Genomic DNA, 21121 nt, shown 5'->3' with positions numbered 1-21121 from the left:
ACACTGCTGGAATTGTCTCAAACCCGCGTTGAATTGAATAAATTTTGAAGCAAAGCGTTTTTAAGTGCCCCTGCCGGCCAGTTCAATATAACTTGCTTTGCAGCCCATATAAATCGATCACACCCTTGTGTTGTGTGAACGATAAAATCTAAATTGATTTAAATGATGCTTTAATGTGGTTCTTATCGCCGGTGTGACCTCAGCCGGTGTCTTTCCCACTAGACCTTTTCATCATCCTCCAGGCAAATCTTCCTGCCCTGATGGGCCTTCGGGCTTAAGAGCTTTTTAATCTTTCCCCCTGATGAATCTGAACCAGGAAAATGTGTTTACCCATTCAGATCAATGAATATTAGACTACACAACTAAAAAAAAACACACCTGCATAGTTTTGGAATTCTCTGAAGGTTCTCTCTGACAATCTTTCCAGAGTTTAGGATTTCCACATGATCTTGTTTGCAAGATAATTGCTGTTAGAAGCCTGAAAGCCTGGTACGAGGAGGGAGGGAAGGAGAGGATAGTGGAGCAAACCCCTATTTGGGTGGTGTTGGGTTCTTTTGAAAGAGTTGGCCTAGAGTCTTTTTTCCAACTACTTGGTATCCTTGCATTCTGCATTAAGAAAGGCTTTTACACGTGAGTAGCCTTTCAGATATGCAACCCCCCCCCTCCCCAGGGGTAGTCCAGCTGTTCCGGTGGGATTATTCCAAAACTTCAGATTTCCTCTCGTTGGCTCTCTGCCACGTCCTGTGTTGTTGGGAGACGTTGCCGGGCCTCACAAGATGACTGGCTTTCTTGTCCCGATAAATGGTCGCTCCTGTTCTTCCGCGTTGGAGCCTGTGTTTGTACAAGGGGGGTTGCAGATTGGTGCCGCTTCAGCGAGAGGAGCCTTCTAAAGTTACAGGATTGCTGTCTAATAGGGTGGATCTTATGGTACTTGGCTTTTGGAGTGCAAAGAAGACAAATCGTTCGTTTGTCAAGCTGCTTGCATGCACCATGCGGGGGAATGCTTAGGGCCGGGGGGCGAATGGAAGCAGCCACATGTGAAACACATCTGTGCACACACTGGCTCCCTCTTTCTCTGGCTAAAGGGACATTAAGCAAATCCTGGTTGGTGCAGGTCTTCCCCCCCTTTCTGAATGCACATCAGGAAAAACCCTCTTAAATATGCAGATTCAGAGCGTGGGAAAGCTAGCCTGCGCATGTATGTATGTATGTATGTATGTATGTATGTATGTATGTATGTATGTATGTATGTATGTATGTATGTATGTATGTACAGTATGTACAGTATGTATGTATGTATGTATGTATGTATGTATGTATGTATGTATGTATGTATGTATGTATGTATGTATGTATGTATGTATGTATGTACGTATGTGAAATAGTCCAAGGCAGCTTCCAGTATTAAAAGAAACAAAATTAAAAGCTAAATAATAAGTTATTGCAATATGTGAAAAGCATTAAACAGATGTCATATTAAACTTTGTAACAAGTGCAATGTTAAACAACACAAGTAAAATGCAGAATGGGCTCTTTATGAATGAAAAAAAAATAAAAATATTAATAATAAATAAAAAAAACAATAAGATCCCTTTTTTTAAAGAAAAAATCCCAGTTCTTTAAAGGAAAGCTTGCCTAAAGAAAAAGGGTTTTTTCCTGCTTGCAGAAGGACAAGTAAAGACGGGGCCAGGCTGGCCTCCAGTGGGAGAGAGTTCCAGAGTCTCTGGGAGCAGCCACTGAGAAGGCCTTCTCTCCTGTCTCCATGAAACGCACCTCTGAAGGTGGGGGGGGGGGATCGAGAGAAAGGCCTCCCCTGATGGTCTTAACACCCGGGCCAGGCTCATAATGAGAGAGGTAGACCTTACACCCAAGCTGCTTAGGGCTTTATAGGTTAAGACCAGCACAACATTTTGTGTAATGCCATCTCAGGCATTCCTAGATTTTCCCTCGAGAAGGAGGGCCTGCAAAATGCATCCCATCATATGCTATTAGAGCTGCCAGCCCTAGCCAGCATTGCTAGTGGTGAGAGTCATCGGATCGTTGCTTCTGAGCCACATCTGGAGGGCCACTAGTCGCCTGTCCGAACCTTTAGCCCCTTGTCCAAACTCTTCATTAACCGTGAGACGTCACTCGTTCATTGAGTCTCCATAACCCAGAAGTGACGGGACATTCACAGCACAAGCATCCAGTCCCTCCTACAGCTTTGGAGGGGGAAATGGCAACAGTGAAGATGTTAAACCAAACAGGAAGAGGGGGGGAAATTCCCAATTTAAAGTAAGCTGTGCTGTTCTTATCATAGTGGCATAAATTTGTGAGAGATGTGTACTCTGTTTTTGCTGGAGATGTAAACATTTTGAATTTTGGGGGGGGGCAGGAGAGAAAGGAAATTTTCATTTCTCAGATGATCCAGTCTAGACAACTTTTACATATATACATTTTTTCTGGGGGAGGGGGGATTTCCCCCGTTTTTTTCCCCAGGAAAAAAATTGGATTTTTTTTGTTGGAAATTTTACATCTCTACTTTTTTTGCATGGCATGCAGTAGTTCTTACAAACATGCAAAAAATTTTAAAATCCAGGGAAAAAAAGATGTTTTTCTGCTAAGTGCTGCAAGGTAGGTCAAGAGGATTCAGGCCTGTGTCACCCATGCGCAGACAGGAACATAGAAAGGGAGTGAGCAGAGCTGGCTGTTAAGGGACGGACCACAGGACCGATACACGAAAGGTGCAAGGGAGACCCTCCATTTAGGTTCCGGGAGAGTTAGATGTTGCTGCCTGGTTTCATGTACAAGCGGGAGAAGCTGAAGCCTCCCTCCTGCGCCCACATCTTGTAAGAACCTGACCGTTTGAAGCTGCTCGTGGCGAACTGTTGCCTTGGCGTCCAAGATGGAAAAATTCAAGCTTTTTGGACTACAATGTCCAGCTTGGTTCCTGGACGTGGGATTCCGGGTGTTGGAGTAAGGAAAGTTTAACGGTTTAAAGCTCTAGGTGGAGAGTGGCGTTGTTGGTTGTGGAAGGCCAGCGAGATGGCTGTGGTCCTGCTGGTGGATTTTTTTTTCCACACCTGTGAGCCACCTGCTCCTGGATGCCCCTCCACCTGGAGCGGAGAGAGGTTGCAGAGGCGGGCCACCCAATCCTGCACACAAACAGCTTTCCGCAACCAACTGGGAGCGGTTTTGTTCTTGGAAGCCGAGCTGCGAGGACGGATCAGGAGCAGCCCTGGGGTTCGAAGCCGAGATGGTTCTTGGTGCCCGAGTCAAATCTCATTCCATCTTTCTCCCCCCCCCCCCAGCTTGGCTCCCCCTTCTGATCACTCCCTTATCGGGAGGCGCGTGTCTCCAAGAGAGTTATGGGATGGCTCCCCCAGGGCTCGCACCTCTATGAGCGCCTCAAAACTCTCAGATGTTGACCACCACCCCCTCGGATGCAAGCTTCTCCTCTGACCTTTCCCGCCCTGGGGCCGGTTGGTTTTCCCCTGGTTGGCCGAGAGTGCGCCTCTGTGTGCACGCCTTCACTTCCCATCACCTGCCCCTATCACAGGAAGGGGGCAACCATAGTGGCCAAGGGTTGGCAGGATAAGCAGGGAAGATGCCAGCCACAGAGACTGGCGAAACGTTAGGAAGAAAAACCTCCAGAACACGGCCAAAGAGCCTGGAAAAACTTACAACGACCATCGGATCCCGGCCGTGAAATGCCTTGAAGAAGACATCTTTTTTTCCCTTTTTCTCAGATAAACTCTAGAACAGGCAGACAAAATATGCAAATTGATGCATTAATCTCCACCCCGCACCCCACCAAAAAAGGCAGGATAAATGTGAGACACCTCTTGTGCAACTCACAGATTTCGTAAGCACGGTGTCTATAAAATACTCTGGAAGAAGTGCCTCTAAAACAAACCCGGCTTGCATTGCTGATTACCAAAGGTGGCATCCAGGGCACTTTCAGGCTGCAGAGAGAGGGAGCCTGGGGGGGGGGGAAATGCCTCAGGAACCCTCCGGTTTACAGGTGTGGCAGTTTGCGAATAAGCTTGGTTTGGTTTGTCCAGACGGCAGGTCTTTGATTGCTCACTTGTGAAGCTCTGTCCAAATCTCATCCTTGAAATGGTGATGCGTGTCTGCTCTGCCATATACTTGGACCCTTACTTTGGCCCAGTTCTTGCCCTGATCAGAAACCTTGTTCTTTCAGAGTTTAAGGAAAGGATCTCAGATTCTAAGAGTTCACTGGGATTGAGCTAAATTCACTTATTTCATCCTTCTTCATCCGGGCTCCTGTTGACCTCCTGAAGTCAAAGAAGGCGAGCGAAGGAGCTTTGGGAAAATGCTTCTTCTGCCCAGCTGTTTGAGATGATGATTCATGGAATTCCCCAGCATGCATGACCCTCGGCTGAGGGTTTCTGGGGGTTGTAGTAAAAAAAAAAAAATAACGTAACTTATCTGAGCCCTGACTTCTTGTCATTGATGGCACTAATCATGGAAAAGGTCTGGCCTTCTGGACTTCATACCTCGTCCACGTTTTAACTTTGACACCCCTTTCCCCCAGGATTTGAAGTTCCTGCAAGGGAGATGGAAGTTACGTAGGGACCCTCTTATCCCTAAAATAGTTGAGCGTATTGGACAGCTGCTTTAAAGTTCAAACTAAAACACAGAGTGGACTCAACACACCGTCAGAAATCAGAGTGACCGTCCTCTGCTGTGGCCAGAAGACCTCAAGGGCAGCTGGTTCGAGTCAAAGCAGGATGGTCAAAACAGCGCACGGAAGGTCCCCCGTAGCATAACCTCTTCGTACGGGTCTGTTGTCAGAAAGTGCTGAATAAAAAGACCCCACCGGTGCTTAAATGAGGGGAAGTGGGATGTTCAAGCAAGGCAAGCGCCACTGTGAGAATGGGGTGACTCCTGTTTTATGAGCAGAAAACGGCCACGGCTTTCCCTGGGAACACCTGCCGTAAAATGTCTTTCCCTGCTAGAATGAGGGGTTCCTTGAGCTGGAAGGTGACTTTTTGGAGGTTGATGACCCCGGTGTTTGTGTGTGTGTGTGTATGTGTGTCCCTGAGTAGGGAGGACCACTGGCTGTGGTTATGATAGGAGGGGAAGTCCACCCATGCAGAGATCACCAAGATAGGAAAGACTGCAGTGTGCCATAAGGGTACTTCTGTGGGACTCCGTTTGCCGTCTTATGTTGTTGCTCCTTCATGATGTGTTTCTCAGTTGTGCTCTGTGACCTCCAGTGTCTTTTTAACCCAGCATTTCAAAGGGCTTAGCAAGCGGCAGGTGAATGTAGCACAGGAACAGATCTGCATATTCAGGGAAACACTGAAATATCCTGTTTCTGCCTCTGTTTTGCTTTCCTTTCCAAGGCACGTTCGTAGTTAATGGCAAATGTGGGACTTGCACTATTGTGCAAACTGAGTGTACAGTGAGGGAATGTTTCATGGGCTGCTTCCTCAAAACATAACCAGCAGAACTGTGTTCCCTGGGCTGGCCCAAGGCCACACAGGCTGGCTTTACTTACAGGAGGCCCAGTGGCGGATCAAACTCCCAACCTCTGGCTCCATAGCCAGAGACTTAAACCACTGAGCTATCCAGCCAGCCATGTTATTAAGCCAATGAATTGTCTTCCAAATTTAGCTGTTACTTGTGCGGTGACATAATGTGTACTACATAGTATATTCGGGAGGTGGTGAATCCTCCAGCGCTGGAGGCCTTCAAGGGAAAATTGGGCAACCCTCTGTCAGATCTGCTTTGGTTTGGATTCTTGCAACGAGCAGAGGGCTGGACTTGATGGCCTTTGAGGCCCCTTCCAACTCTGTGATTCCATGATTCTATGTGCAAAGACGACCGACCTTTCCTGCACACTTGAAAGTTACAAAGCTATAGTACGAACTCCAGATCAGCCCAGTGTTAATGAGATGCCTCTTTCACTAACTTGTTAGAATCATAGAAGTTGGCAGGAGCCTATAAGGCCATTGAGTCCAGCGCCCTGCTCGATGCAGGAATGCAAAGATGCAGTTTTGAGTTGGATTTAGCATTTTGAGGAAATGCTTAAAATCTTCCTTGTTTCTCTTCCTCGTCCTGCTCTCTATTGAGGCTGTGAGGGAGTAGAGGATTCATATGTGACTGACGGATAGATAGATCTTCTTTTCATCATGTGTACATGCTGTCTTTATAGCACTGTTGAACTCAAGGGTGCCTCTTTTTCTTGAGGTGTGCATGTAGGGGGGGCCCCATACCCTCGTCCCTTCACACACTGATTGGCCACGAACCGGCCGAGCCGGAAGATTGCGAGGGTTGCTCTTGAGGCGGGAACAGAGAGTATGGCGCAGGCTGGACCAGGACGCCGGGAATAAGTTTGCTGTGATGATTGAAACCCAGAGATCACCTTGTTGTGATGTGGATGGACTCCAATGTGCTACAGCTAGCACATGATGTTAAAAATGTTCAAGCAAAAAGCCATAGCTGAGCTGTACCTGCTCTCAGAAGACAAGCGCCTGGTGCCTTCCACCTTCTAAAATCTCTCTCTCTCTTTTTCTCTCTCATTCCAGCCGCAGTACACAAACCTGGGGCTCTTAAACAGCATGGACCAGCAGATCCAAAACGGCTCCTCGTCGACGAGCCCGTATAATACGGAGCACGCCCAGAACAGCGTCACGGCGCCTTCGCCCTACGCCCAGCCCAGCTCCACTTTTGACGCCCTCTCCCCCTCACCGGCCATCCCCTCCAATACCGACTACCCGGGGCCCCACAGCTTCGACGTCTCATTTCAACAGTCCAGCACAGCCAAATCAGCAACTTGGACGGTAAGTTGGCACCAGCAGAGAGTTCAGTGGTGGTGGTGGTGGTGGGGAGTTGGGCCCTGACCACCCTAGGGTGCAAAAGACAGGAGGAAGTGGGAAACACACAGCCAGGATTTTCCAGCCTGGATCAGAAAGGTGGGACACCATTTCCGGGTGCGTTTTCTTAGGATAAGCCAGGGGTCACAAGGAGAAAAAGGTGACGCAACCCTTGAGGGAGCACAGTCGCAGATTCCTAGAAGCCTCGGTGCATTTGCTCAAACAAGGTGGTCATTTCCCAAAGTTGGGCTGATTTAATTGCAAGTTCTGCAGTTCCTTCAAGAAACATTTTTAGACGGTTTCTTGACAGGGGTGTGAATCTTGCAGTGTGTCACTCTTGATGAGAAACCAAGGGGGAGGGAGAGAAATCCATCTCTTTTTCTTCCCCGACACTGAGATGTCTTTGTTTGAGTTTTTCCGGGGAAATAACGGTGGAACATCTTGTGGGATTTTCTCCGACATGTGGTGGTCATTTTTCCTACACCCCTGGGAGGCCCACCAGTCTGCACAGAAATGTTACCATTCTAGCACCAAAAGCTTCCTTTCCTTTCCTTTTGGCACAAGGTTCCTCATAAAGGACAATGAGCTGTACCAGATTCGGCCCCTTCTGTTTTTTAAAAGAACAGGAATCAAAATGAACCTGGGGGGGATGTCTAATTTTCATTTAAAGCCAGGAAATTTCTCTAGCACAGGGGAGAGTCTCAGCAAAGAGTCCCAGCGTGGTGTGACCTAGAAAGCCACCAAAAATTAGATTTTCTTACAAGTATTCTACGTATCCCCTAATTCTTCCTGTCATTGTTGCTGTAATTATAGACTCTAGATGACTCTAAGATGATTTAGGAAGGAGAACGTAAGGGGTGTTTGTGTGCACAGATAAAGATTCAGAGGGCATATTTCAGAAAACTCGCGTTGAAAATGGATGGCTTAAATTATTTCCCAGGAGCAAAGACTTTAGTTCGGCAGACGCCTCCTCAGGATGCTATGGGGTAGACTCTTAAGTGGGGCTGATGGAGAAGGGCTCCAATCCCACGAGGTGGTCTGAATTTAACCCTTTCCGGGGGGCCGGGCTGTGCTGTGCTGTGTTTTCACCACGCAAGCACGACGTCGCAGCAGAAATGTCCCAAAGCGATCCGGTTGGCCTGGTGTCCACTTGGGTCAAGCGACAGATCACCAGCCCGCGATGGGTGGAAGCATCTAGAGGTGTTGTTCATGGAGCCAAAGAGCCCTCCTGGCCACCTTTTGGAGGCTGGTGTCTTACCGTCGCCCTTGGCTCGTTCCATCCGTGTTACCTGTCCCTGAGCCAAGATGCATGAAGGTCTCACCCTTGGACTGGGCCGTGTCTTTCGTCTTTCCTTCTTTGCTGTGACTTCAGGGCTCTGTGATGAGAACCCGTCACTCCTTCCCCCTTTCTTCCTAATGACAGTTTAGCAACCAGCCCGACTGGAAGGACCTCTTAGATTACATGGACCTATTAAAAATTTAATTGCACGGGGCCCCGCCCTTACCGAGAGTCCCCAAATTTGCAAGTTCTCTTTCAGCTTTCACTGGTTGTTCCTGAAGGCGTGGACGACTGCCTTCCCCTTGGTGCAAACGTGGTTTGTCCTCGTTTCTCCCCACCTGCCCCATCCCTGGTGGACTTGGAGGGCCAGCTCTGTTGCAGTTTGCTGGGAACCGGAGTATCTCTCGCCCGTCGGATTATTCTGTCCTCTGCCGGCACCACACAGCTCAGGGAAGCCACCACCAAGAAGCTGTGGCTGAACCATCACATATTTTATTTCCTAGAGTTGAGAAGTCAATGCAAGGAACTGCTAGCGGTTGTGAAGAGCACAGGTATCTGTTTTAAAAGGAAGGAAAATAAGGGGGTCAAGATGTTTTTGCTGGAGAGATAATCCACCAGGTGTGGTGGATTGTAGTTTTCTACACTTCTGTCTTTGGTCTCTGGCTATGGAGTCAAAGGTTGGGAGTTCGATTCCCCCCCTGTGCCTCTTTGACACGGTTATTATTATAAAGCTTATAAAATGCATTAAAAAAAAAAAAAGGAAAAGAAACAGTGCGTGTTTGGTTCTATTCCTCATAGCTTTGTGGTGGTCTGTCCTTGGCTTCTGACATGTCAGAGGTTGCCCAACCTGGCTTCCAAGCCAATCCCCTCTGCATCCCCTCACGGTTTCCGAGATCACCCTCTGCAGTCTGAACCACAGCAAATGCCAAGAGGGTTCAGAATATGGTTGCATGACCCAGTTAGGGTGGCCTGATACCAGCTTGGCTGTCATGGCGCCATCCGGCAGAATTCTGGGATTTGTCGTTTGGGTGAGGGACTCGCCGAGCGCTCTGCTAGATCGTTCTGGTGCATGGAGCTGAACTACGTAGAGCAGAGAATTCTGGCCATGTCACCAATGTACAGATCTCAGGATGGAGTTTTTGCCGTTTAAGACAGCTCCTACGGTGTGCAAAGATGCGCAGGGCAGATAGACTCCCCGAGAAAGCGCACGGTGGAATGAACAGCTGTGGAATAATCATGTGGATCCGTGGTCTTTTAGATTTTATTCCTGACACAGATTTTTATTCTGCTGGTCTGAACCATTCTGTAACTTCTGAAGACCTGGCTCCATCCAAGACACTTTCATTCACGATCGGGGATAAAAACGTGGGCCTGAAGGCGCGTGATGGTGTGAACTGGAAAGTGCCTCTTGAGGGTGGATGCTTTTGGGTATGGCATGGTTATTCAGCCGGCAGCTGGTCCTCCGGCATGCGCCGTCTGTCACTATAAGCCTCATTAGGTCTTAGAGCTGCTTTCTTAGGGCTAACCAGCTGAGAACTCTTGTTAAATATGGGCAGTATTTGGAAAGCCAGGTTGCCATGGGCAAAAAGGAAGGAGCGTGAAAGCCATTGTCCCATTCAGGTGCCCTGGCTTGTCCTCAACGCAAACATGGGGCAGAGATCCGGTGGTCCTCATGCGCCTTTTAATGTGCATGGGACGGAGCGATGCTCTGGCAGGAGAGGGAATAAATATAGCCCGGCACTTCTGCAAAACCTGTAAAAGCCTGGAAGTCCAGCATTCCTTCATCTCTGGTCTCCACCCTGCGTCATGGCTGTTCTGTTTTCTTTCAGTTTGGTATTTACACCAGCCGTCTTCCCTCTTTCCTCCCCTTGCATGCTTGGTTACTTATACTTTGCATCTCAAGCAGCAAACCGATCCTTCCAGGCCAGGACTGTAAGCTACCAAGTAAGCAATCTTGATGGGTCAGCAGGGTGGCCTCAGTAGTTTGGTCATTTAGATGTAACTGCTGAGTGTGTTTTCTGCACACAGGGTTGTAGTAGATTTAAGACGCCGCGGGCAGGAGGAGAGGAGAGGAAGGAGGGAACATAATACATCGGAACCAGAGTCCCTCAGATAACGCCGGACGCAGATGAGTCTGCGGTACAACCTGCGTCTCTTCTCCCAACGAGAGAAAAAAGTGTCATAAAGTAGCTGCAGAAAAAAAGGGAGGGTGGAGAAGGGTTTTATTTGCCAGTAGAATAACACCAGTTTCTCCTGCCAGCCTAGCAGTTCAAAAGCATGCAAATGCAAGCAGATAAATAGGGACCACCTCGGTGGGAACGTCACGGTGTTCCGTGTCTAGTCGCACTGGCCACATGAACACGAAAACTTTCTTCGGACAAAACGCTGGCTCTATGGCTTGGAGATGGGGATGAGCACCACGTCCTAGAGTTGGACACGACTGGACTAACTGTCAAGGGGAACCTTTACCTTTACCTAGAGTAACACAGGGTCAAGATTGTCCAGGGATTGGAAAAAAGATTACAGTAGACGGGGGACTGTTTTGTTCCATTAACTGTTCATATTCAAAATGGAAACAACCTGAGATTTAAAAACCTCAATGTAGAAGAAACTGAATCTGGCGAGGTGTCATCCACCCAGTCTCGGGGTGCTGAGGGCTTACGTCTTCAAATTCTCCTCTTGAATATTCACAATATCAGCATTGAGTTCAAGGAGCCCACCTGTTTTTCTGAGGCTGTTCTTTCCCCCCACTGCCCGTGAGAGCCTCTTCCCATTTAATGGCGCACAAGGGCGGTGTGTTTCTCTTCCATGCCGGGAATCCACTCTTGAGTTGAATTTGGTTGGTGCAGGGGGTGGAAGCTTCTGCTCTGGTGCATTTTTTAAGGAACTGACCGACGGTTTGCAAAGTCTGTTTTCACAAGAGTCAGAAATGCACGAGATGACAATAATATGGACAGATTTCCCCATCTCTAAAAGTCATGGCCAGAATGAGAAGCACCAGCAGGGAAAGGCTTCAGTTGTGCTAAGCCACAAGGAGATAAAGGGTGTGTTTACCGTGGCTCTTTATATGTATGTGTGTGTGTTTGTGTGTGTGTGTGTGTGTGTGTGAGAGAGAGAGAGAGAGAGGTTCCCTGCAATTTGAAGCAAAGTTGTAATTGTTGAAAATGAGTGTCGTCATTTCATTGTGAGATCTTCCTACTTGATGGATTCTCATATATTAGGAGTCAGAAGGAACGCCTCCCTCTTTTTCCCACCTCCTCCCCTTCCAACAGAGGAAAACAAGACGTTTCAAAAGTGTTACACCTAGAATTGGGTTTGGGTTTTTTTTCCCTGGCAAGAGGAAAGCCGTGTTTCTCCCCCCCCGCTTCCCCACTCCAATGGGGAAAGGCGCAGATGTTTCCCCTGGATGCAGTTTGGCCATTGACTTTCACTGACTGAACCAGTTGTCGGAAGAATCGCAGAAAGACGTTCAAAGCACCCTTCATGCCCTCCCCGCCTGTAAAGAAGATTGGTGTTCACCCATCGGTCTCTCCCCCACATCCCACTTAAACATTTGACCGAAGTCAGCACTAAAAAGTTCAGACGAGAGAGTTCGTATATGAAAGGTCTTACTGCACTAATTACGGGGTTGTGCGTTGAAAGGGGGCCGAACACGTCTGCAGCTTTAGGGATGGTGAAACTCACTTGCCAACGCACAGGTCTCCTCTTGAGTATACCGTTTTCATGTCTTGGGAGAAGCCCAGTTGCTGAGGTGGTTTCACTTATGGGAGAAAATATGGCTAGTCCCCCCAATGCTTAGGGAAATAAAAAATGGATAGGGCAACTGTCTTGATTTCTGAACAGCAGTACTGAGTTTCTAGCCCTCCCACAACCCCCAATAAATACGGTATGTATTGAAACAATTCCTTTGCAATGAGGTGGTGATGTTGAGAAGGTTATTTGCTCAGTCCCAGTATATGAACCCCCTGCCCCCTCCCCATTTCTGTGTGAGCTGCCAAATTAGATGGGAGAAGGTCTCCTGCCTTGGGCAACGAATTGGGCTAGAAGAGGTCCGAGGTCCCTTCGAGCCCTACGACCACTCTATGATTGACCATGGTGGTCATCATGGTCTTTCCTGAGACGGGGAGGGGGTTACCTTCTGCTAAGACTTGGGGCCCATTGAACCATCTCCTGCCTGCAAGGAGAGAGCGCTGGAGTTGACCTTCTCTGCAGGAACTGGTCTGGGAAGAGGCCAGGCTGGTATAGAAACCAGTCCTCAAGACCTGCATGGATGACCTTCCCCTTTGGGGGGAGATCCTGTCACAGGCTCACAGCAGCCTCCAAATTTGAGATTTGGGGGGGGGGCATCCTCTTGCTCCTCGGTGAACGGTTTGCCAATGGCTGCCCTAAGGCCTTGCACGTGATTACAGTGTGTGGGGAGTTTCCTTCCCTTGCCTTGTCTTCTCTTTTGCAAGAGCAGGGTTTTATGTCACTGTGCGGATCCTGGCCTTGTTGGCCGGGGATTCTGGCCGCAGTAGTCCTTCAAATGGCACTTTCCTGGTCTCTGCTTCCAGCCTTGATCCTGCCCAACAAATCCTTAGGAAAGGGGCTCACCGAAGATGCCCGTTGGGTGGGGGACGAGTGGCTGTTGGCCTCTCTCCCGCGGTAGCAACCCAAGGCCTCTCCGAAGAGCCTCACTGATGCTTCTGTCGGATGTGTAACCCCCCCTTCGCCCTGATTAAGAGAATGGACAATAAAATTATGCTCCATGGCTCCTTTTAGTATGATCAGGCGTGGAGAATCTAGCCTAGAAACCTTTCAAGGGCAAAATTCACGTGTTAGTCTTGATCAAAATGGGATTGAAATGAAATCTGCTCCCATCTGTACAATCCAAATTGACTGCATGTGTTGTGTGTAGCTCTTCAAGAAAACAAATAAATGAAATAAAGGAGTAAAACTCAGCAATAATATAAATGAATCAGTAGTGGATTCAAACCTAGGCTTAACTCCAGCGGCTGCTCCCGACTAGAGTATACCCATTGAAGCGATGTGATCCGAAGCTCATTCCATGGGTCTTGGTGGAAGTACCACTTGGGCTGAGGTCCCAAGCCCCGTGGTCCATCCGCTTCAGCCTTGCTAACTCTGACTGGCGGCTGTGGTTTTCCAGGTTGGCCGCTGTGCTCCTTGGCCAGCTGTAAAATTGGTCTTCCTTGGCGGCCTCTCCCATCCAAGGGCCAACCAGCTCTGATTCGCTTTGTGCATGTTCAGGGTGGAAAGGTGGTCATAAATAGCCAACACAGGTGCATCTGCCAGTTTTAGTTTCCCCCCTGTTAGAACTTTTCCCCTCCATTTGGAGAAGTTTGAGAATTTCTGGAAATTCGTAGAAAAGGTGAACGGAAGAGAAATCTTCCCCTCCAGGAGGCATCGAAAGTTGCTTCAAGAGAAATCTCTTGTAGCCCTTGTTTGGACTACGGCTCGTGTGAAGTTTGCAGGCTGCCTTGAGGTCTACTGGATTTATCCCCTGCTGTTCTGAAATGCAATGACTAGCTGGAAATACTGGAAATCTAACTAGCAAGGGTGTGTGCATAACAACAACAACAACAACAACAACAATAATAAAAAATACTTTCTTTCCCTTCAAGGAAACTTTTAAATTTAGTGCCTGCTAGAACCAGTTCAGGAGGGGCCCCACTTGTCCTATTTTGGGTTTTTGGGTAAAACTAAATTGAGTTCCCCCACGTCCGAGCAATGCAGAGACCCAGGAGTTTACATCTAGTAATTCTTGGGCAGCACCACTTCCTCAGACCACGAAAGCTCACATTAAAATATCTCAGTTTTCCACAATAATGTTGGTCTTCTTCATTTTTTTTTAATTTTCCTTTTGTTTTGGCCTGATAAGCTTGCACATGGCTTAACACAGTTGCCTCTTCTAAAACTACATTTTTTCTTCACTGGAAAAGGGAATTCAGTTGCACAGAATCTGGTGTGTGTTTTTTCGGGGGGGGGGGGTTGAAGCTTGCACAGAAAAATAGACCAGGAAAAAAGGGAGGAGGGGATTGTGACGTGGGGTACCAGACCTTTTGTTGATTTCCTAGGAAGTCAGGAAATGGGGCAAGTATAGAGGGCGGTCTCTCCTCAGGGCAAGGTTTGGAAAGTTATCAAAAAGGAGAAATTCTGCAAGTACTTTGACACACTTGAGCGCCATCTCTCAGAGTATCTGAGCCAGGCTCATGGGATTCCTAATTTCTGATTTTAGAATTTGAGACAGGTGGGGTCCCCTGAGTGTTTCAAGGCCACCTTCTCCCTTGCGGAAAGTCCTGTCGGTGTTTTCTATAGACCCCAGGCCTCGGATGTTCCTTCTTCTTGAACAATTAAGGGCAGGGTGGAGGTGGGGAGAGAAGAAAGGATGATAACTGGAGCTGAGCTGGATACCCGGTCCTTGGCTTTTAGCAACTGCGGAGAAAAGCATCTCCCGAAAGCAGACTTTCAGATCATCCTTCTCATCATGGGGGTCCTTTCTTAACGGGGTTTACCGTTTTCAGGTTCTTGTCTCCCACCTCGAATGTTACATTGAGCGGACGATCAGGATCGAAATGTCAAAACAAATCATAATCCGAAATGGCCCATTTCTGGAGTTGGCATGCTGTGATATGGAGACAGGAGGGCAGTATAGAAATGGGTCTTATCAAGGAGGGAACCTCGGTCCTTCTAAGCTAATCTTGCTGGACACTGACCGACAGTGATGGCTGTCTGGGCTTTCCCGGGACCATTCTTTCTTTCCCACGCCTGGAGATGCTGCTGCCGGTTGGACAGGCAACCTTCGGTGTGCAAAGACAAGGGAGATTTATCGCTGGCCTACAGCCGCTCCCCATTGCCTGTGGGTCTTGTGGGTGTTCGTGGAAGGACTTGAGCAAAGTCAAAGAGGAGGAAGGAAGGGGGGAGGAGGGAAATCCCCTTCTTAGTCCAGCAAACGGGAAGGGAATCTTTTGCTCCAGATTTGGGGCAGAGGGAAACGGGTGGCATGGATGGGAGTCAGACGGTGGCACCACTGTAGTAGACATGGTCTATTCGGGGATTTCATTCTCCCTGTGAAGGAAAGAAACCTGTCGGCTGGCTTTTGCTGATCTGGCAAAGGATGAGGAAGAGGAAGGAATTGAAAGAGGTGTTCGTAACAAACAGTCAAAGAGACGTCTCCCATCAAGGAGTAGCAGAGTTTGTACAACCTGGCATCAAGTTGTCAGCCTGAGTCACTTTTGTGGGGTTAGTTCACGGTAACCTTCTCCACACAACCAGATTCTGGAACTGAAGGAAGTTTGCAAAGCCTTTGTTTTGAGATGGGTGCACACACCCATGTAAACTCTCCTGTCCTGCCTCCCCAGCAAAAGGCCACTTGGTGAGGTCCTTTTGCAGTGGGTCATCTTGCCCTTTCTTTTTCATCCGAGGGGGGTCCTCTTCAAAAGCCATGTGCTCTTGTAGTGATCGTCACAAAACTGTATCACAAAACTCCCAAAGCAGCAGACCATATAGCCAAACAAGAAGGAACACCCCTCTAAATTAGCATCCTGAAAGTAGGAGGCGTGTAAGTCCTGGTTTTGTCCTGGGACATCAAATCAGAAAATCAAATCTGTGGAACTCCTTGCCACAGGATGGTGAGGGCATCTGGCCTAGAGGTCTTTAAAAGGGGATTGGACAGATTCCGGGAGGAAAAGTCTACCACAGGTGACCAGCCATGATGGGGATGTGTATATAATCTCCAGGCTTCAAAGGAAGGGATCTCCAAAAGCCAGATGCAGGGGAAGAGTCTCTCGTGGTCTTGGGTGCTCCCAGAGGCATCTGGTGGGGCCACTGAGGTCCAGGGAGCTGGACGAGATGGGCCCTTGGCCTGACCCAGCACAGGGCTCTTCTGAGGTTCTTATGCTCTTATGTTCTAAAATGGGATTGAAATCGGAAACAGTTGTCCTTGCCTTGAGATGTATGTATGTTTGTTTGTTTACTTCTCTATTTAAAATATTTTTATCCCTTCTTATTCCTGAAAAAGAATCCAAGAGGTTGAGTGCTTTTGTTTTCTCTCAGAGAGATTGTGCCCATTTTTGAGGCTATTTTCCCACACATTTCTCTAAAGTTGTGCATTACTCTGAAATGTGTGAGCGTTGCTTTGGTGCCTAAACCGGAGAAAATGACTGCAGTAGCCTCAGGCGGATCGTTCACGCGCATCTTTTTTAGCAATCTTTTTTTTCCTTTTTCTGCCCGGCCACATGCGTTACCAACCTGGATAGCTTTGAAACAGGGCTCCTCCGCATGACATCGTTCGGATGCTTTGAAGTTCAACTCCCAAATCCCAAATGCCAGCGTGGGGATTAATCAGAGGTCCTGGGAATTGACGTTGAAAGAAAAAAAATCTGGAATACAAAACAGTTGGAAACCAGTTCATTAAAAGGAAATTGGCTAAACTGGCTTTGGATGGAGTCATCAACGGCTACTAGTCTGGAAGGTTGTAGGTCGCCTTCAGCTCATCAAAGGCCTTGTGCGTCAGTCATTGCTGGGCATGAGCGCTATTGTGTGCTTGTGTTATTTGCAAGTGACTGACCAGCCTGCGAACAGAATTTTGGACCGGGAGGGACTGTTGGTCCGTTCCAGGAGCTGGGCTCTTTCTGTCTTCTTGGGGGGTGCTTAGCCTCCCCAAGGAAAGACGCTGCAATTTCCTCCTTGGAGCTTCGGTGCAAAATGCAAGACACAGAATGGGAAGGAAAGAGCTGGTTGTCTCATCTCAGGACGAGAGCCCATGTCGGGACTGGAACATCTTAGGCAGGCTCTCTCGTCAGGTGAAGGTGAGACCAACATTGAGAGACTCACCGAATCTGAGAATCGTGGAGTTGGAAGGGGCCCCATGCGACCATCCAGCCCAACCCCCTGCTCACGGCAGGAATCCAAATGAAAGCAGATCTGATGGGTGGTTGTTCAATTTCCTCCTGAATGCCTCCAGTGTTGGAGCACTCACCTCGTACTGTCCACTGTCATACTGCTCTAACAGTTAGGAAGTTTTTCCTGATATTCAATCGAAATCTGTCTTCCTGTAACGTGAGCCCATTGTTGAGTGTCTTCCACTCTGGGATGATCGAGAACGGATCCTGCCTCTCCTCTGTAGGACAGCCTTTCATTTATTTGAAGAGTGCTTTCCTCTCTTCCCTCCGTCTTCTTTTCTCAAGGCTAAACTAGCCCAGTTCTTCTTTCAGTCTTTCCTCCTAAAGCTTGGTTTCCAGCCCCTTGATCTTCCTAGTTCCTTTCCTCTTGTTCCAGTTTGTTAGCATCCTTCTTAAAAGTGTGGTGTCCAGAACTAGACACAATCCTCAAGATGAGGCCTAACCAGTCCTGCACAGAGAGGAAACAGCACCACTCAGGATTTGGAGTCTCTACTTCTGTTAATGCAACCTAAAATAGCATTTGCCTTTTTTGCAGCCACATTGCACTGTTGGCTCATATTCAGTTTATAATCTACAACAACTCCAAGATCCTTCTTACTCATAGCCTTACTGAGCCAAGTATCCCCTGTGTTTTACCGTACACGTTGGGTTTTCTTCCACGGTGTAGAACTTTGCACTTTTATCCCTGTTACACTTCATTCTGATGTTTTCAGTCCAGTCCTTGAGCCTATCCAGATCTTGCTGAATGTTGTTTCTCTCTTCCAGGGTATTGCCCAATTTTGTGTCATACGCAAAAATTGATAAGCCTTCTCTGCCTGCATGGCAATATTCCTCCTCCATCCCTATTTAGAAACAAGGACAAATATGCAAAGCATATCCCGGCGGAAATTGATTGGCAGCACGGTGCCCGCGGACGGCTGATGCTGTCATCAGCACTGGGTGATTTTTGGGAATCAAAGATTTCCTTGTCTCATCTCGTGGCTTGTACGTGATGAAAGGGATAGCGTGAGAACTCTGGGAACTGCGAGGCAGGAGTAAAAAGTGCTGTATTTAATACCTGAAAAATAACCCTGATTTGTTTTTGTTTTTGTTTTCTGAAGATAACCTCTTTCTGATGACAACATCAGCCTTCTATGAACAGGATTTCACCCAAAAATGCATGCTCCCCCAAGCTAGCAAAGAGAGAACACAGAGTAGTAACAGCAAAAATACCAGATTGGCATCAGCAGGAAAAAAAACAACAGGCTGACATTTTACAAAAAGAATATAAGGAAGCCCTAGCTAACAGTAGCTAAAGGGATCCGGCAGAAGCAAATGAACACAATGAGGGAGCCACTACGAAAAAAGCCCCGTCTGTTTAATCTTGGTGGCACGGTGGCAGGCCCACACATGGGACACCTCGGTGGCCGCTCTTACTCCTTGGACAGCCTCTTGGCCCAGGCAAACCTTCAGAGGAAGCACTGGGCCAAGAGAGGGTCGGTGATGCTTACAGATGTTCTACAGATATCACTTACAGGCCTGGGAAGGGGTGCGTCCGCAAATTCATGAATCTGACATGCATGGAACTGGTGAGCCTGCCCTGCAGGGCCTCCGACTGTTAGTTCATCGGTGTGGGCTATGTCTCTGCTCCAAAGTGACATCTAAACGTGCAGTCTTTGCTCCTTTCTGCCTCTGCAATGGCGGTCTCACATTTCGAGGCTTTGAGATACTTGGCTCCTTACCCTCTCTCTCTCTCTCTCTCTCTCTCTCTCTCTCTCTCTCTCTCTCTCTCTCTCTCTCTCTCTCTCTGGAAGATAGTGTGGTGTGCAATTTTTCCACACTCGGAAGGCGCATCCTGGCAGCCGCCTAGAGAGACATGAAACTGTTAAGGGGTTTTGGTTTGGGTGAAGGATGCTGGCTAGCACTTTTATAAGATGGCAAATGTATTCTCCATCCCCCCCCTTTTCTTTTCTTTTTCCTTTAAAAGGATGTTGGACTCACTGAAATTAAGCCTACTTAATATCTCCAGGAAACCAGGTTGCATTTATCACAATGCAACTTGCATTAAATGCAACTCATGCTCTTAATGCAAAGGTTGTTACTGCCTTTACACTCATGGGCTTTCTAGAGGTAGTTGGTTGCTTGTGGAGGCGGCCAGCTCGATCGGTCAGACCAGCTTTGTCTACTTTAAGAAGGCTCTTCGCCGCCCTCCCCCCTCGTTTTCCCCTTCTCAATATGCAAGGAGTCCTGGTGGACTCGGGGTTGAATGGGTCTCAGCACACTAGTCCAGAGGTTCTCAGCAGGAGTCACCTTGACAAATACCGTATTTTTTGCACCATAAGACGCACTTTTCCCCCACAAAACAGGGGGGTGGAAAGTCTGCGTCTTATGGAGTGAAGAAAGCAGATTATATTTTCCTGTTTTCTTCTCCTAAAACATTGGTGCATCTTATGGAAAGATGCGTCTTATGGAGCGAAAAATACGGTATGTTGAATTGCACGATGCGTGGGCAGAAAACCAAGAGCTGGTGATTTTGCAGCAAGACGTTTTCCATCTTGGGAATCACCCTGCGGCTTCTTCTAACCTTCTGCTACTAGTATCCGTGCGTTGGTTGGAAGAGAGCCACAAAAGCTCCTGGCCACCAGGCCGGGCCAGCTTTCTCCTCACTCCCAGGGAGGCCCCTCTGTGACCAGCTGCACTTTGCATTTCCCGGTATGAGGGGCAGGAAAGGTGGGAAGCGGATATAGTGGCATCTTTCTGAGTCACACCTTCTTCACCCACTTGTTCTTGCTTCCCTTTGAGCTGTGTGGCATATACAGCGGGTGGCGATTCGGTCACCAGCCTTCTTAGTCTGGAGAGCCAGGCCACAGGACGACCCTTCCTCTGAGACACACACCCCCCCTCGTGATCTGCCAGCTAGAGTACAGCTTAGATTGGTGAGCCCATGCTGTGCTCTAGTACAGTGGTTCTTAACGTGGGCAATAATGCCCCCCAGGGGGCGATTTCATTTTTCAGGGGGGCGGTAGAACGAAAAGGGGCGGTGTGGGGGCGCTGGAGCAGAAGGGGGGCGGTAGGGGGGCGCTGGAGCAAGCCAAACCTGTGAAGATGGCTGCAGCCTTTTTACAGTGTGCATGAATATATATTTTCCTCCAATTTTAATTTAGTTTCAGAATTTTCATCTTGGAATTTTTAGTTCCTGCATTGCGGTTTGTTTTTATGCCCTTTTTATATTTCTTTTTGCGTCTTAAAATTCGCTTGCAACTAAATCATTAAATTTTACTTTTGGGGGGCATTTGATTTTCTTGGAATTGAATTTTGTTTTCAGGGGTCATTGGATTTAAGTGTCTTAAATAAACAAACAAACAAACAAACAAACAAACAAATAAGATATCATCACCGCGGGGAGGGGGCGATGATAACTTCCTAAATGACTCAAGGGGGCGCTTCTTTCAAAAAGGTTAAGAACCACTGCCCTAGTACAACACGGGTGTTTGCATGGGCTGAGGTTGGGGGAAGAGACATTTCTCGGTGTAGAAGAAGGGTTGACAAACTTTGTGTGGCCTTTACGGTAGTAAATGCATGTGCTGGGTAGGCGACAAAATAGAACCCATGTGGTCAGACCATGACTCGGGTTCAAGTCACTGCTTTCCCAAGGAGGGTCACTTGGACGGTGGCCGTGATGAACCCGTCCTTGAAAATCTCAAAAAAATCACCGTTTGGGTCACCGTTAGTCGGAAGTGACTGGGTAGCAGAGAGCAATTGTGCAAAATGTGTATTTTACAGGCAACTGAGCACAGCTTAAAGGCAAACCTCTTTGATTTTTAAAAAGAGGGAGAGATTTGCAGGAAACGGTGCAGAAGGCACGGGTGACTGACGTGGAATGGTGAGTGTCACAGAATCTGTCTGTAATGGAAGACGGGCTGGCCGCGGGTCCGTTACCGCCTCTGCCTTCTGGCAGACACGAGGCATCTTTTAATAGGGCTCAGTAGTGCTAAAATCATCTTTCCGGGCAGCAGAGCGTGATGTAGCCCTTTCGCAGTTCCCATCTTGGTGACACAACCCTGACATCTTGGTCTCCGTTTCCGAATGTTGTGGGAGAGACAGCCCTGCTCACTTGGGCACTTGACCGACTCGCCGGG

The 21121-nt window shown here is 48.1% G+C and overlaps 1 protein-coding gene across 6 annotated transcripts in view; it reads left to right on the top strand.

Annotated features, from left to right (window-relative positions):
* Nucleotides 1-21121, top strand: part of TP63 (tumor protein p63) — a 126121-nt gene that overhangs the window by 44613 nt on the left and 60387 nt on the right. For all 6 annotated transcript variants that reach the window (XM_072996371.2, XM_072996372.2, XM_072996373.2 and 3 more), the window contains one exon: nt 6537-6791. In XM_072996371.2, coding sequence (XP_072852472.2) covers nt 6537-6791 — 255 coding nt within the window. The remainder of the gene's footprint in view (nt 1-6536; nt 6792-21121) is intronic.

The sequence above is a fragment of the Pogona vitticeps genome, chromosome 3 (genome assembly GCF_051106095.1).
Source record: "Pogona vitticeps strain Pit_001003342236 chromosome 3, PviZW2.1, whole genome shotgun sequence".
NCBI classification, from domain to species: Eukaryota; Metazoa; Chordata; class Lepidosauria; order Squamata; family Agamidae; genus Pogona; species Pogona vitticeps.
Note: the sequence above shows the minus strand (reverse complement) of the source record. Positions and strands in the feature narration are given on the sequence as shown.